This window comes from Acinonyx jubatus, chromosome C1, assembly GCF_027475565.1.
Source record: "Acinonyx jubatus isolate Ajub_Pintada_27869175 chromosome C1, VMU_Ajub_asm_v1.0, whole genome shotgun sequence".
Taxonomy (NCBI): domain Eukaryota; kingdom Metazoa; phylum Chordata; class Mammalia; order Carnivora; family Felidae; genus Acinonyx; species Acinonyx jubatus.
The window spans coordinates 106,619,991-106,635,553 of record NC_069381.1 but is presented as its reverse complement, the minus strand read 5'-3'; the positions used below and the strand labels follow the sequence as shown (position 1 = coordinate 106,635,553).

Below are 15,563 nucleotides of genomic sequence, written 5' to 3'. Positions count from 1 at the left end.
GGAAACCCTCCAAACTCATCCATTTCTGATACCAATAAGGGAGAGATGAGATTTTGGTTCTCTTGCCATCACATGGTAGGTTTATAATTATATCTCTATATCTCTATTTCTTTCTATCTATCTATCTATCTACCTATCTATCTATCTATCTATCTATCTGAATTAACGTTAATACAGCATCTTTATGAGAAAGGTCAGCACAGAAGGATCACTGTTTGAGACTGGTTCAATGATGTGAAAATAGGAGCTGCAATGTTCAGCTGTACATGTAGAAACAGACAGTTGTCTAAATTTAGAGATTGGCTTCTGTCCTGTCTCTTCTAGCTAACCCTGTATTTCAGTTTCTACAAAAGTGTTAAACAGAAAGAAGCTTTAAAACCAGAGAGATCTGGGTTCAAGTTCTGTTTTTCTCTTACTACTTGTGACTTTGGGTAAATTATTGAAACTTCTTAAGTCTTTCTCCCTTCACCCATCAAATAATGATACTGAGAACTATTTTTGCAGGATTATTGTAGGGATTATATAAAGTGATATGTGCATATACAATAGTGCCTAGCAATGTCTGAACTATTAGCAGCTATTTATTAAGTATATATTAGGTGTTAAGTACTTTGCATATATTATTTAACTTCCACAACAACTTTAATAGGTACCATTATTAGCCTCATTTTTCAGTTGAAAATAATAAGCTCAGAATAACCCAAGGCCACACATTTAGGAAGTGGTGGAATTGGTTCCAGTGCTCACCAACTATGCTTTGAACCACTATGTAATTGTTAATTCCTTTCCTCCTGAATATGAGGATTCTCTAGACAGTTCTTGCTGGAATATTATCAGTATCATTGGCAAGAGACATTGTGAGCCTACTTTGTACATAGCATACTGCTAGCTGTTGGGGATATAATGAGGAAGTTTAAGCAATGGATCTTGATATTGAATAAGTATGATATAGTCTCAGCCATCCAAATTATCTCCTTTAAGACTCTTCCTGAGATGACCAACAGGTTATAATAATAGGGAAAATTGAGATTGTCTTCAGGCAAGCAGGACAATGACGAATTCTACTGACCCACTCCCCAGTGAAACTAGTGGAAACCACTTAAAAATAGCCACTTAAAACCTCTGGATATATTCCTAGGGGAAAATAGAAAATTAAAAAAATCTGTTCAAGAAAATCAGTGAAAGTTTACTAAGAAAGGTGAGAGTCTGTGATATCTGAACCAGTACCACTGCCTCTCCCCTTCTTCCCAGCTCAGTGAATTGGGAGATTTCACTCCAGATGGCTAAAGCAAAACACATGGGGCTCCCTCTCTCATCTCCCAGCTGGAGAGCTTACTTCCCTAGAAGAGCAGTATTTTTCACCCTGTCCCCAACTACCTGCTATTGAGGCTAAGTCCTGGGTGAGAATGGTTGAGAAGTGGGGACTCCCTTCTTCAGCACACTGAGCATATTAAGGCTCTGATATCTCTTCCCCTTGCTTGTGAGGCTGTCATTCCATGCCAGGCAAGCCCAGGGGACCATAGACCAATGTACACTCCTTCAGTGATTGTCACTCAGAGAGAAGCCTGCCATTATCCCCATCCCCAGCTCCAGAGCTCTTGCTCAAATATTTTGCCTAGGGGTAGAATTTTGACTGTGGGAAGGCTGTAAACAGATTATTGCTATTTTTTTCCTAGAAGAACTGCCCTCATTTGTATTAGAGCATGGAGAAGTTTAAACCTAAAGGTGCTCCCCAGAGCAGTGAAGCTTCTGGTGAAAGGCATTTGGGAACATATTCATGGATCTAATGAAAATACAGCCTAAAATTATAAACCCATTAGTTTTCAAGAAAGAACCAGATATGAGCTATTTCTTTGCAAGAAAGAACCAAGAATAAGCCCTTCTGGGATCAGAACAAATACCAAACACAGATCTCTGAAACTATTCCTTCAAAGGAGCCAGAATTTGAGCAGCTTATGCCCCAAGGCATTGTTGTAAACAGTAGACTAATCAGCTGCCAATCAGTGGAATTTAAAAGCTGAGTTTAACAATAGAAGGGTCAATCCATCAGGAAGATATAACAATTAAAAAACATATATGCCTAATAACAGAGAACCAAAATACATAAGGCAAAAACCAATAGAAATGAAGGGAGAAAGCGATATCCAACTTTCAATAATGCATAAAACAACTATACAGAAGATCACACGAATAGAAGAATTGAACAAAACTACAAACCAATTAGACCTGCTAGTATCTATACAGCATACCACCCAACAATAGAAGATATATTCTTCTCAAGTGCACATGGGACACTTTCTAGGATAGACCATATATTAGTCCATAAAACAAACTTCAGTAAATTTAAAGGATAGAAATAATACAAAGCATGTTTTTTGACCACATGGAATAAAATTAGAAATCAGTAATGGGAACTTTAGGAAACTCACAAATATGTGGAAATTAAACAACACACTCCTAAGTAACCAATGAGTCAAAGAACAGACCAAAAGAAAAATCAGAAAACACTTTGAGATAAATGAAAATGAAGACAAAATATGCCCAAACTTATGGGACACAGCTAAAGCAACACTTATAGAGAAGTTTACAGCTGCTTATGCCTGTATTGAGAGAAGAAAGCTCTCAAGTCAACAACCAAATTTGCACCTTGTAACACTAGAAAAAGAAGAAATGCAAAACCTAAAGCAAGCAGAAGGGAGGAAATAATAAAGGTTAGAGTAGAAATCATTACAGAAAAAACCAGACAACAGAAATATAGAGAAATAAAGAACAGATACAGAATAGAGAAAATAAAAGAAACCAAATGCTGGTTTTTAGAAAAGATCAACAAAACTGGCAGACCTTCAGTTGAAGAAAGAAGACTCAAGAAGAGGAGGATCAAGAATAAAGACGAGTACTCAAATTACTAGAATCAAAAATAAAAGAGGGGACGTTACTTCTGACCCTACAGAAATGAAAAGAATGATAAGGACTACTATAAACTATTGTATACCAGGCATTGAGATGACTTAAATGAAATGGACAAATTCCTAGGAAGACACGACTTTCAAAACTCACTCAAGAAGAAGGAGACAATCTGAATAGACCTACAAGTGGAGATTGGATCAGTAATCACAAGACTACCTACAGAGAAGAGTTCAGACCCTAGTGGCTTTATCCCTGAATTCTACCAAACATTGAAAAAATAATTAATACCAATTCTTTCCAAACTACTGCAAAAACTAGAAGAGGAAGGAACATATCCCAACCCATTTTATGAGGCCAATAGTACCCTGATACCAAAACTGACAAAGATATTACAAGAAAACTACAGACCAATATCTCTTATGGATATGGATGCAAAAATCCTGAATAAAATACTAGTAAACCAAATTCATCAAAATATACAGGGATTTATATATCTTAACCAAGTGGGATAAATCCCAGAAGTGCAAGGGTGGAGTAACATCTGAAAATCAATTAATGTAATATACCATATCAGAATAAAGAACAAAAGTTGCATGATTATCTCAATAGACCCAGGAAAAGCACTGACAAAATTCAACACATTCTCATGGTAAAAAAAACAAAAAACTAAGGAAAAAGCCAAACAACTCAACAAACTAGGAATAGAAGGTAAATTTACCTGATACGGGTGTCTATGAAAAACCTACAGCTAACAACATACTTAATGGTGAAGATGGGATACTTTACCCCTAAGATCAAGAACAAGGTATGGATACCTACTCTTGCCATTTCTATTCAACTTTACTGTCTGGAGGCTATAATCAGGACGGTTAGGCAAGGAAAAGAAATAAAAGACATCTAGATGGGAAAACTACCTCTATTTACAGATGACACAATCTTGTATGTAGAAAATCCTAAGGAATCCATTAAAAAAATGACTAGAGCTAAGAAATGAATTCAACAAGGTTGCAGGATACAAGATCAATATACAAAAATCGATTATATTTCTATATAGTTCTATATACTTTCAATGAAAATTAAGAAAATTTCACTTGCAAAGCATCAAAAAGAATAAAATACTTAAGAGTGAATTTTTCAAAAGGGGTACAAACTTGTATTCTGAAGGTGATGAAACATAGTTGAAAGAAATAAAAGAAGATCTAAAATGGGAAGAATCCCATGTTTGTGGATCAAGAAATTCAGCATTGTTAAGATACTCTCCAAATTCATTTATAGATTCAACACAGTCCTCATGCTAACCCTAGCTGATTTCTTTGTAGAAATTGATACCTGATTCTAAAATTCATATGGAATTGCAAGAGACTCAGAATAGCCAAGACATTCCTTAAAAGGAAGGGTAAAGGAAGAGAAAGACTCCACCTCCCAATTTCAAAATTTACTACAAAGCAATAGCAAACAAGACAGTGCGGTACTGGTACAAGGACAGACACAGATCAGTGGAATAGAACTGACAGTCCAGGAATAAATCCGTATCTATAATGAACTTACAAGGCTACCAAACCATTGAAAGGGGAAAGAATACTCTTTTCAACAAATGGTACTGGAACAACTGGATATCCACATGAAAATGAACTCAAATAAAAAAACTTAAATGTAAGAGCTAAAACTATGATACTCTCAGTAAAAAACATAAAGGCAAATACTCATGACCTTAGATTTGGTAAAGGATTCTTAGATATGATATCAAAAGCATGGGCAACAAAGGAAAAAGATAGATAAGCTGGACTTCATCAATATTAAAAAAAAATTCCGGGGCACCTGGGTGGCTCAGTCAGTAGAGCGTCCACCTTCAGCTCGGGTTAAGATCTCGCCATTTGTGGGTTTGGACTTTGCATCGGACTCTGTGCTGACAGCTTGGAGCCTGGAGCCGGCTTTGGATTCTGTATCCCCCTCTCTTTCTGCCCCTTCCTCGTTCGTGCTCTCTCTCTCTCTCAAAAATAGATAAACATTAAAAAATTAAAAAAAATTCTGTGCTTCAAAGGATACCATCAAGAAAATGAAAGGACAAACCACAGAATAGGAGAAAATATTTGTAAAGATTATTTATCTGATAATACATGTGCATCTAAGGTATAGAGAACACTTACAACTCAATTAAAAACAGCCAGATATCCCAATTAACACACAAACTGATGGTTACCAGAGGGAAGGTGGGTGGGGGGCGGTGGATGAAATACATGATGGAGATTAAGGAGTCCACTTGTGATAATCACCACCTATTGGAAATGTTGAATCACCATATTATACACCTGAAACTAACATTACACTATATGTTAACTTACTGGAATTTAAATAAAAACTTAAAAAATGAGTAAAAGAGTAGACATTTCTTAGAAGAATAGAAGACATATAAATGGCTGATAAGTATATAAAAAGAGAAATATAAATCAAAACCACAATGAGATACCACTTGACACCCACTAGTTTGAAAGAATCAAAAAGTCAGATAACAAGTGTGGTGAGGATGTCGATGTTGGAGAAATTACACTGGTGGTGGAAATGTAAAATGGCACAGCTTCTTTAGAACACAATTTAGCAAGGGAGGAAGATGGCGGCATAGGAGGACGCTGGGCTCACTGCGTCCTGCTGATCACTTAGATTCCACCCACACCTGCCTAAATAACCCAGAAAACCACCAGAAGACTAACAGAATTGATTCTCCAGAGCCAAGTGTAGGCGAGAGGCCCACGGAAGAGGGTAGGAAGGGCGGAGAGGCGGTGCACACTACACGGACTGGCGGGAGGGAGCCGGGCCGAGGGGCAGCCCACTGGCAAAGCAGAGCCCTCAAGTCTGGCTTGCAAAAGCGGAGGGGCCAGATGGAGTATGTTGGGACAGCAAGCGGGACTTAACATCTGGAAGGTTATAAGCTAACAGCTCTGCTCGGAGAGCAAGAGGGCTGGAGGACTACGGGAGGGAGAGTTGTTGAGCCCTGGATGACAGAACTCAGCTTGGCAGGGAACAAAGGCGCTCACCAGCGCCATCTCCCTCACCCATCCTCCAGCCAAAATCCCAAAGGGAACCAGTTCCCGTCAGGGAACTTGCTTGCACCACGCAGACACCCAATGCTGTGCTTTTGCAGATCCATCCCTCCTGCGGCGGGTCTGACTCACTCCTGGTGCTGCAGGGCCCCTCCTGAAGCGGATCACTGAAGGAAAAGCGAGCTGAGCCTGCCCCTCCCGCCCCTGTGCACCTTGCCGATCCACCCCGGCTAATACGCCAGATCCCCAGCACCACAAGCCTGGCAGTGTGCAAGTAGCCCAGACAGGCCACGCCACCCCACAGTGAATCCGCCCCTAGGAGAAGGGAAGAGAAGGCACACACCAGTCTGACTGTGGCCCCAGTGGTGGGCTGGGGGCAGACATCAGGTCTGACTGCGGCCCCACCCACCAATGCAAGTTATTCAAGACAGCACAGGGGAAGTGCCCCGCAGTTCTGCACCACTCCAGGGACTATCCAAAATGACGAAATGCAAGAATTCCCCTCAAAAGAGTCTCCAGGAAATAATGACAGCTAACAAACTGATCAAAAAGGATTTAAACAATATAACAGAAAGTGAATTTAGAATAATAGTCATAAAATTAATCGCTGGGCTTGAAAACAGTATACAGGACAGCAGAGAATCTATTGCTACAGAGATCAAGGGACTAAGGAACTGCCAGGAGGAGCTAAAAAATGCTATCAATGAACTGCAAAATAAAATGGAGACAACCACGGCTCGGATTGAAGAGGCAGAGGAGAGAATAGGTGAACTAGAAGATAAAATTATGGAAAAAGAGGAAGCTGAGAAATAGAGAGATAAAAAAATCCAGGAGTATGAGGGGAAAATTAGAGAACTAAGTGATGCACTGAAGAGAAATAATCTGCACATAACTGGTATTCCAAGGGAGGAAGAGAGAGGGAAAGGTGCTGAAGGTGTACTTGAAGAAATAATAGCTGAGAACTTCCCTGATCTGGGGAAGGAAAAAGGCATTGAAATCCAAGAGGCACAGAGAACTCCCTTCAGACATAATTTGAATCAATCTTCTGCACGACATATCATAGTGAAACTGGCAAAATACAAGGATAAAGAGAAAATTCTGAAAGCAGCTAGGGATAAACGTGCTCTAACATATAAAGGGAGACCAATAAGACTCCTGATGGATCTCTCTACTGAAACGTGGCAGGCCAGAAAGGAATGGCAGGAAATCTTCCATGTGATGAACAGAAAAAATATGCAGCCAAGAATCTTTTATCCAGCAAATCTGTCATTTAGAATAGAAGGAGAGATAAAGGTCTTCCCAAACAAACAAAAACTGAAGGAATTCATCACCACTAAACCAGCCCTACAAGAGATCCTAAGGGGGAGCCTGTGAGACAAAGTACCAGAGACATCGTAGTGATGTCTACATCATGAAGCATGAAACCTACAGACATCACAATGACTCTAAACTCATATCTTTCTATAATAACACTGAATGTAAATGAACTAAATGCGCCAACCAAAAGACATAGGGTATCAGAATGGATAAAAAAACAAGACCCATCTATTTGCTGTCTACAAGAGACTCATTTTAGACCTGAGGACACCTTCAGATTGAAAATGAGGGGATGGAGAACCATCATGCAACTGGAAGTCAAAAGAGAGCTGGAGTAGCCATACTTATATCAGACAAACTAGACTTTAAATTAAAGGCTGTAACAAGAGATGAAGAAGGGCATTATATAATAATTATAGGGTCTATCCATCAGGAAGAGCTAACAATTATAAATGTCTATGCGCCAAATACGGGAGCCCCCAAATACATAAAACAATTACAAACATAAGCAACCTTATTGATAAGAATGTGGAAATTGCAGGGGACTTTAACACCTCACTTACAGAAATGGATAGATCATCTAGACACACGGTCAATAAAGAAACAAGGGCCCTGAATGATACATTGGATCAGATGGACTTGACAGATATATTTAGAACTCTGCATCTCAAAGCATCAGAATATACTTTCTTCTCGAGTGCACATGGAACATTCTCCAAGATAGATCACATTCTGGGTCACAAAACAGCCCTTCATAAGTATACAAGAACTGAGATCATACTATGCATACTTTCAGACCACAATGCTATGAAGCTTAAAATCAACCACAGGAAAAAGTCTGGAAAACCTCCCAAAGCATGGAGGTTAAAGAACACCCTACTAAAGAACGAATGGGTCAGCCAGGCAATTAGAGAAGAAATTAAAAAATATATGGAAACAAATGAAAATGAAAATACAACAATCCAAACACTTTGGGATGCAGCGAAGGCAGTCCTGAGAGGAAAATACATTGCAATCCAGGCGTATCTCAAGAAACAAGAAAAATCCCCAATACAAAATCTAACAAACACCTAAAGGAAATAGAAGCAGAACAGCATAGACACCCTAAACCCAGCAGAAGAAGAGAAATAATAAAGATTCGAGCAGAAATAAACAATATAGAACCTAAAAAAACTGTAGAGCAGATGAATGAAACCAAGAGTTGGTTTTTGGAAAAAATAAACAAAATTGATAAACCTCTAGCCAGGCTTCTCAAAAACAAAAGGGAGATGACCCAAACAGATAAAATCATGAATGAAAATGGAATTGTTACAACCAATTCCTCAGAAATACAAGCAATTATCAGGGAATACTATGAAAAACTATATGCCAACAAACTGGACAACCTGGAAGAAATGGACAAATTCCTAATCACCCACACACTTCCAAAACTCAATCAGGAGGAAATAGAAAGCTTGAACAGACCCATAACCAGCAAAGAAATTGAATCAGTCATCAAAAATCTCCCAACAAATAAGAGTCCAGGAGCAGATGGCTTCCCAGAGGAGTTCTACCAGACGTTTAAAGCAGAGATAATAACGACCCTTCTCAAGCTATTCCAAAAAATAGAAAGGGAAGGAAAACTTCCAGACTCATTCTATGAAGCCATTATTACTTTGATTCCTAAACCAGAGAGAGACCCAGTAAAAAAAGAGAACTACAGGCCAATATCCTTGATGAATATGGATGCAAATATTCTCAATAAGATACTAGCAAATCGAATTCAACAGCATATAAAAAGAATTATTCAGCATGATCAAGTGGGATTCATTCCTGGAATGCAGGGCTGGTTCAACATTTGCAAATCAATCAACGTGATACATCACATTAATAAAAGAAAAGATAAGAACCATATGATCCTGTCAATCGATGCACAAAAAACATTTGACAAAATTCAGCATCCTTTCTTGATAAAAACCCTCGAGAAAGTCGGGATAGAAGGAACATACTTAAACATCATAAAAGCCATTTTTGAAAAGCCCACAGCTAACATCATCCTCAATGGGGAAAAACTGAGAGCTTTTTCCCTGAGATCAGGAGCACGACAGGGACGTCCACTCTCACCGCTGTTGTTTCACATAGTGTTGGAAGTGCTAGCATCAGCAATCAGACAACAAAAGGAAATCAAAGGCATCAAAATTGGCAAAGATGAAGTTAAGCTTTCACTTTTTGCAGATAACATGATATTATACATGGAAAATCCGACAGACTCCACCAGAAGTCTGCTAGAACTGACACATGAATTTAGCAAAGTTGCAGGATACAAAATCAATGTACAGAAATCAGTTGCATTCTTATACACTAATAATGAAGCAACAGAAAGACAAATAAAGAAACTGATCCCATTCACAATTGCACCAAGAAGCATAAAATACCTAGGAATAAATCTAACCAAAGATGTAAAAGATCTGTATGCTGAAAACTATAGAAAGCTTATGAAGGAAATTGAAGAAGATATAAAGAAATGGAAAAACATTCCGTGCTCATGGGTTGGAAGAATAAATATTGTCAAAATGCCAATACTACCCAAAGCTATCTACACATTCAATGCAATCCCAATCAAAATTGCACCAGCATTCTTCTCGAAACTAGAACAAGCAATCCTAAAATTCATATGGAACCACAAAAGGCCCCGAATAGCCAAAGTAATTTTGAAGAAGAAGACCAAAGCAGGAGGCATCACAATCCCAGACTTTAGCCTCTACTACAAAGCTGTAATCATCAAGACAGCATGGTACTGGCACAAAAACAGACAAATAGACCAATGGAATAGAATAGAAACCCCAGAACTAGACCCAAAAACGTATAGCCAACTAATCTTTGACCAAGCAGGAAAGAATATCCAATGGAAAAAAGACAGTCTCTTTAGCAAATGGTGCTGGGAGAACTGGACAGCAACATGCAGAAGGTTGAAACTAGACCACTTTCTCACACCATTCACAAAAATAAACTCAAAATGGATAAAGGACCTGAATGTGAGACAGGAAACCATCAAAACCCTAGAGGAAAAAACAGGAAAAGACCTCTCTGACCTCAGCTGCAGCAATCTCTTACTCAACACATCCCCAAAGGCAAGGGAATTAAAAGCAAAAATGAACTATTGGGACCTCATGAAGATAAAAAGCTTCTGCACAGCAAAGGAAACAATCAACAAAACTAAAAGGCAACCAACGGAATGGGAAAAGATATTTGCAAATGACATATTGGACAAAGGGCTAGTATCCAAAATCTCTAAAGAGCTCATCAAACTCCACACCCGAAGAACAAATAACCCAGTGAAGAAATGGGCAGAAAACATGAATAGACACTTCTCTAAAGAAGACATCCGGATCGCCAACAGGCACATGAAAAGATGCTCAACGTCGCTCCTCATCAGGGAAATACAAATCAAAACCACACTCAGATATCACCTCACGCCAGTCAGAGTGGCCAAAATGAACAAATCAGGAGACTATAGATGCTGGAGAGGATGTGGAGAAACGGGAACCCTCTTGCACTGTTGGTGGGAATGCAAATTGGTGCAGCCACTCTGGAAAACAGTGTGGAGGTTCCTCAAAAAATTAAAAATAGACCTACCCTATGACCCAGCAGTAGCACTGCTAGGAATTTACCCAAGGGATACAGCAGTACTGATGCATAGGGGCACTTGTACCCCAATGTTTATAGCAGCACTCTCAACAATAGCCAAATTATGGAAAGAGCCTAAATGTCCATCAACTGATGAGTGGATAAAGAAATTGTGGTTTATATACACAATGGAGTGCTACATAGCAATGAGATATGGCCCTTTGTAGTAACGTGGATGGAACTGGAAAGTGTTATGCTAAGTGAAATAAGCCATACAGAGAAAGACAGATACCATATGTGTTCACTCTTATGTGGATCCTGAGAAACTTAACAGGAACCCATGGGGGAGGGGAAGGAAAAAAAAAAGAGGTTAGAGTGGGAGAGAGCCAAAGCATAAGAGACTCTTAAAAACTGAGAACAGGGGCCCCTGGGTGGCGCAGTCGGTTAAGCGTCCGACTTCAGCCAGGTCACGATCTCGCGGTCTGTGAGTTCGAGCCCTGCGTCAGGCTCTGGGCTGATGGCTCAGAGCCTGGAGCCTGCTTCCGATTCTGTGTCTCCCTCTCTCTCTGCCCCTCCCCCGTTCATGCTCTGTCTCTCTCTGTCCCAAAAATAAATAAACGTTGAAAAAAAAATTTTTAAAAACTGAGAACAAAGTGAGGGCTGATGGGGGGTGGGAGGGAGGGGAGAGTGGGTGATGGGTATTGAGGAGGGCACCTGTTGGGATGAGCACTGGGTGATGTATGGAAACAAATCTGACAATAAATTTCATATATTAAAAAAGAAAAGAACACAGTTTAGCAATTCTTCAAATGATTCAATATAAAGTTAACATCTGACCCACCAGTTCTAGTCCTATGTATGTGAGTGAAAACATAAGGCTTCACTAAAACTTGTACATGAATTTTTATAGCAGAATTATTCATAATAGCTGAAAGCTGGAAACTGTCCAAATGTCCACCAGTAGATGAATGGATAAGCAAGTTGTGGTACATCTGTATAAAATGGGCTATTATTCAGTCATCAAAAGGAATGATACATGTGACAACATGGATGAACCTTGAAAACACTATTCTCAGTGAAAAAAGTCACAAAAGACTAGGTCCTATAGGATTCCATTCATATGCAAATCCAGAATAGGAAAATTTGTGGTGATGATTACACCTATATGTGAACAGACTAATAAAATCTGAATTGTACACTTTAAATGGGTGAACTTTATGGAATGTGAACTATATTTCAATAAAGCTGTTTAAAAAGTAGAGAAATTCACCCATGAGATATAATTGGCTTGAAGAAAGAAGTGACCCATACCTTTGAAATAACAATGGAAACAGAAGGCAAGTAGGAAAGTGCCTGGTAGAACCTCGCCAACCTCCCTAAGTAATGGGCATGGGCTCTGGAGGTGCAGAGGGTTTTACACTAATCTGTGTGCATCTGTGTGCTGGCAACTTGCAGAGTTGTATCTGGCTCTGCTGGTTCCACTGAGAGTGGAGTGGATGTGGTGCAATTTATTCTGGGCACCAACTTGTGGGGCAAAGGGTGGCATGCTCCCACATCAGGATAATTCTTGGCTACTCCACACATGTAAAAGAAATGCTGAAAAGAAGGAAAGTTTCCTGGTGGCACTGCTTACAGCTCCCTCCAAGGTGACTGAACTTGTGATACACATTACAGGGAAGCCTTTCACTTCCTGCTTCAGCTGTGTTTGAAGGAGTTTAATAGCACTCTATAGCAGTCTCTGAAAGGATATTGTCTCCAACTACTTGATAACAAGCCCTTGTTGGGGAAAGATTGATGTCTGTAAGGATAAGCAAATAGAGAAATTTCACCTATAGAAAAACTACCAGTCAAAACAAATGCAGATGAATTTGCAAATAAATTTATAAAACATGAACAGGAGAAAGTTTTTACGAAATTCTCAATATTCTGTTTTTACCAAACTTCTATAGGACATTGGAAAGATTTATTGTAGATTAAAAGTGTGATCACTGAATCACAAATCTAGGAGGCAATGAACAGGTAGTAAAACCAGAAAAACAAAGTAGAAGATAAAACAGAAATTCTCCAAGACCTAAGCGGAAATATTTTTTAAAATAATGAAAATGATGAGAGAGGTTCTTGGGACAGAGACTGGAAATATAACCCCAGAAGTCTGGAACAGAACAGTTGGAATTGAAGTGATAAAGAAAAGAAGGCTTTCCTAAATACAGAGACCCAAGTCCATATTAACTTGACTGTCAATATTAACCTGATGAAATGGGAAAAGAGGAATTTTTATTCCTTTTTTGAATAATGAAGGAATCTGAAATACAGAGAAATGAGGGATGTGCACGATTTCTCACCCCCATATCTAGTGCAGCTAGAGCCAGAGCCCCGATCTCTTACATCCAGAGCAGTATCCTTGGGGTGCAAGCATGTCAGGACATATGTGTCACTGAGGTTTTTTGATTATTCTGCAATAAATTCACCTGTCAATTTAAAAAAAATTTTTTTATGTTTTATTTATCTTTTGACAGAGAGAGAGAGACAGAGCATGAGTGGGGGAGGGTCAGAGAGAGAGAGGGAGACACAGAATCCAAAGCAGGCTCCAGGCTCTGAGCCATCAGCACAGAGCCCGATGCGGGGCTGGAACTCACAGACTGCTAGATCAGGACCTGAGCCGAAGTCGGACGCTCAACCAACTGAGCCACCCAGGCGCCCACACCTGTCAATTTTTTTAAAAATTTATTTATTTATTCTGAGAGACAGCGTGAATCGGAAGGGGCAGAGAGCGGGAGAGAGAGAGAGAGAGAGAGGGAATCCCAAGCAGGCTCCGCAGGGTCAGCGCAGAGCCCGACATGGGGCTTGAACCCATGATACCGTGAGATCATGACCTAAGCCAAAATCAAGAGTCAGACGCTTAACTGACTGAGCCACCCAGGCACCCCCACCTGTCAGTTAATTCAAATGAACCTCTGAAATATTAGGCACATATGATTATTAAGCTTTGGATTTGTAAGAAAGTTCTAACTTCAAAGGGCAAATTCAGCCTTGAGAATTATCACTGGAAAAACACTATTGTCACCAATTACTGCTCCTTCCATGAGCCTGTAAATAATCCCATAACTTAATGAAGACCTATGTTAGAAATATCTGTTTCCTTTGAAAACATTCTTTCAGCAGTTGTCAAACTTACCTTTTCATGACTTTGCTTACTGTGAATTTAAATCACAACCAATCTGGGAAAGAATAAGTCCACTGCATGATGCAGCATAAGCACATACATTTGCTAATGGAAAATAATCATGTCCACCACCTAATCAGAGCAGCTAGCTCCCCCACGACCAGCACTTAGTATGCACTGAGTTGGATTCAGAGTTCAGGACTCAGTTCTGCATCAGAGCTGACCTCCCTCAGGATGGCATATGCTGCACTTGAACCCCCAGAGCTTAGCCACTCTGCTCCTATCATCTTTTGCCTGGAATGTCAGTCCTGTTCCCACTCCCCAAGTCTGGATGAAGTACATGTTTGACAGGTGTAGCTATTTTGCTTTTTCAACCCTGTCTAGGGATTTACCATTCTTTATATTTAAAACATATATATTTATTTATTTTTGGGTGAGTGCAAGCCGGGGAGGGGCAGAGTGAGGGGGACAGAGGATCCGAAGCAGGCCCTGCACTAACAGGCTGACAGCAGTGAGCCCGATGTGGGGCTCAAACTCATGAACCGTGAGATCATGACCTGAGCTGAAGTTGGACACTCAACCAACTGAGCCACCCAGGTGCCCTCCATTCTTTGTCTTTCCTAAACACCAGATTGGCCTCTCCTTCCAGCCAGCTTTCAGACAATAAGGTTGTTAATAAAATCTGCACCTGCTCAAGATCTGTCACTTGACACCGGGAGCCCTTGAACATTTTCAGCATATGCAAGCCCCTCCTACGTTAGGTCTGGGAAAGGTGGTGGCTATGCATGAGGATGCCATATCTTGGCCCAGTTTCCTTCTGGCACAAAGGCCAGTGCTTTTATGGGCAAATATATGATGTGATGCTGTTTGCCATAGATTTGGGTAAGAGACTCAGAGAAGCAGCCATAAAACTCACAGAAGAAGCTTGTCTGTCAAAGGGAAAACACACTCAAGTTCCATTCTAGACTAAAGACAACTCTCTATGTGATTATTTCTTCTGCAAGTTATATATCCTATAATTATATCCTATTGCTAGACCCAAGAGATGAACATTAGTTTTACTCAAAATAAATGAACGGAGGCAGGTTTGGGGATTCAATAATGGAATCTTCCCCAAGCCAATAATTCCCTTTCTCTGGGTGCTAGGGACCTCTTCCTAACTGAAGGGATAAGAGACACTAGTTTATCTGTCTCACCTTCAAGCTACTTCTGCCAGACAAGTAAACATAGCAGTCAACGATACTCTCTCATTTCTTGTCCTTCTTTCTAGGACACCAGAGTATAAAACAAAAGAGAGAGGCACATGACTCACCAGTGTCTGGTAGGTAGTCTGGCCAGCCCATGCAGTTCAGTCCTGTTGGGGCACTCTGGGAGAATGGATGGTTTCTTCTAGCGAGACTCAAAGACTCTGGAGAGGTCACAGTCATCTTCCTCCAACACTGGGAGAGGAGGAAAGAGGCAGAGAGTAAATGAAGAAAAGAGATGATATGCTGTCATTGCCACATCGTACTTTTTTCATTGTCCAGGATCTT

At 40.0% G+C, this 15,563-nt stretch overlaps 1 protein-coding gene across 6 annotated transcripts in view; it reads right to left on the bottom strand.

Moving 5' to 3' along the window:
* ARHGEF4 (Rho guanine nucleotide exchange factor 4) overlaps positions 1 to 15,563 on the bottom strand; it is a 261,691-nt gene that overhangs the window by 92,683 nt on the left and 153,445 nt on the right. For all 6 annotated transcript variants that reach the window (XM_053214832.1, XM_027056096.2, XM_053214833.1 and 3 more), the window contains one exon: positions 15,344 to 15,470. In XM_053214832.1, coding sequence (XP_053070807.1) covers positions 15,344 to 15,470 — 127 coding nt within the window. The remainder of the gene's footprint in view (positions 1 to 15,343; positions 15,471 to 15,563) is intronic.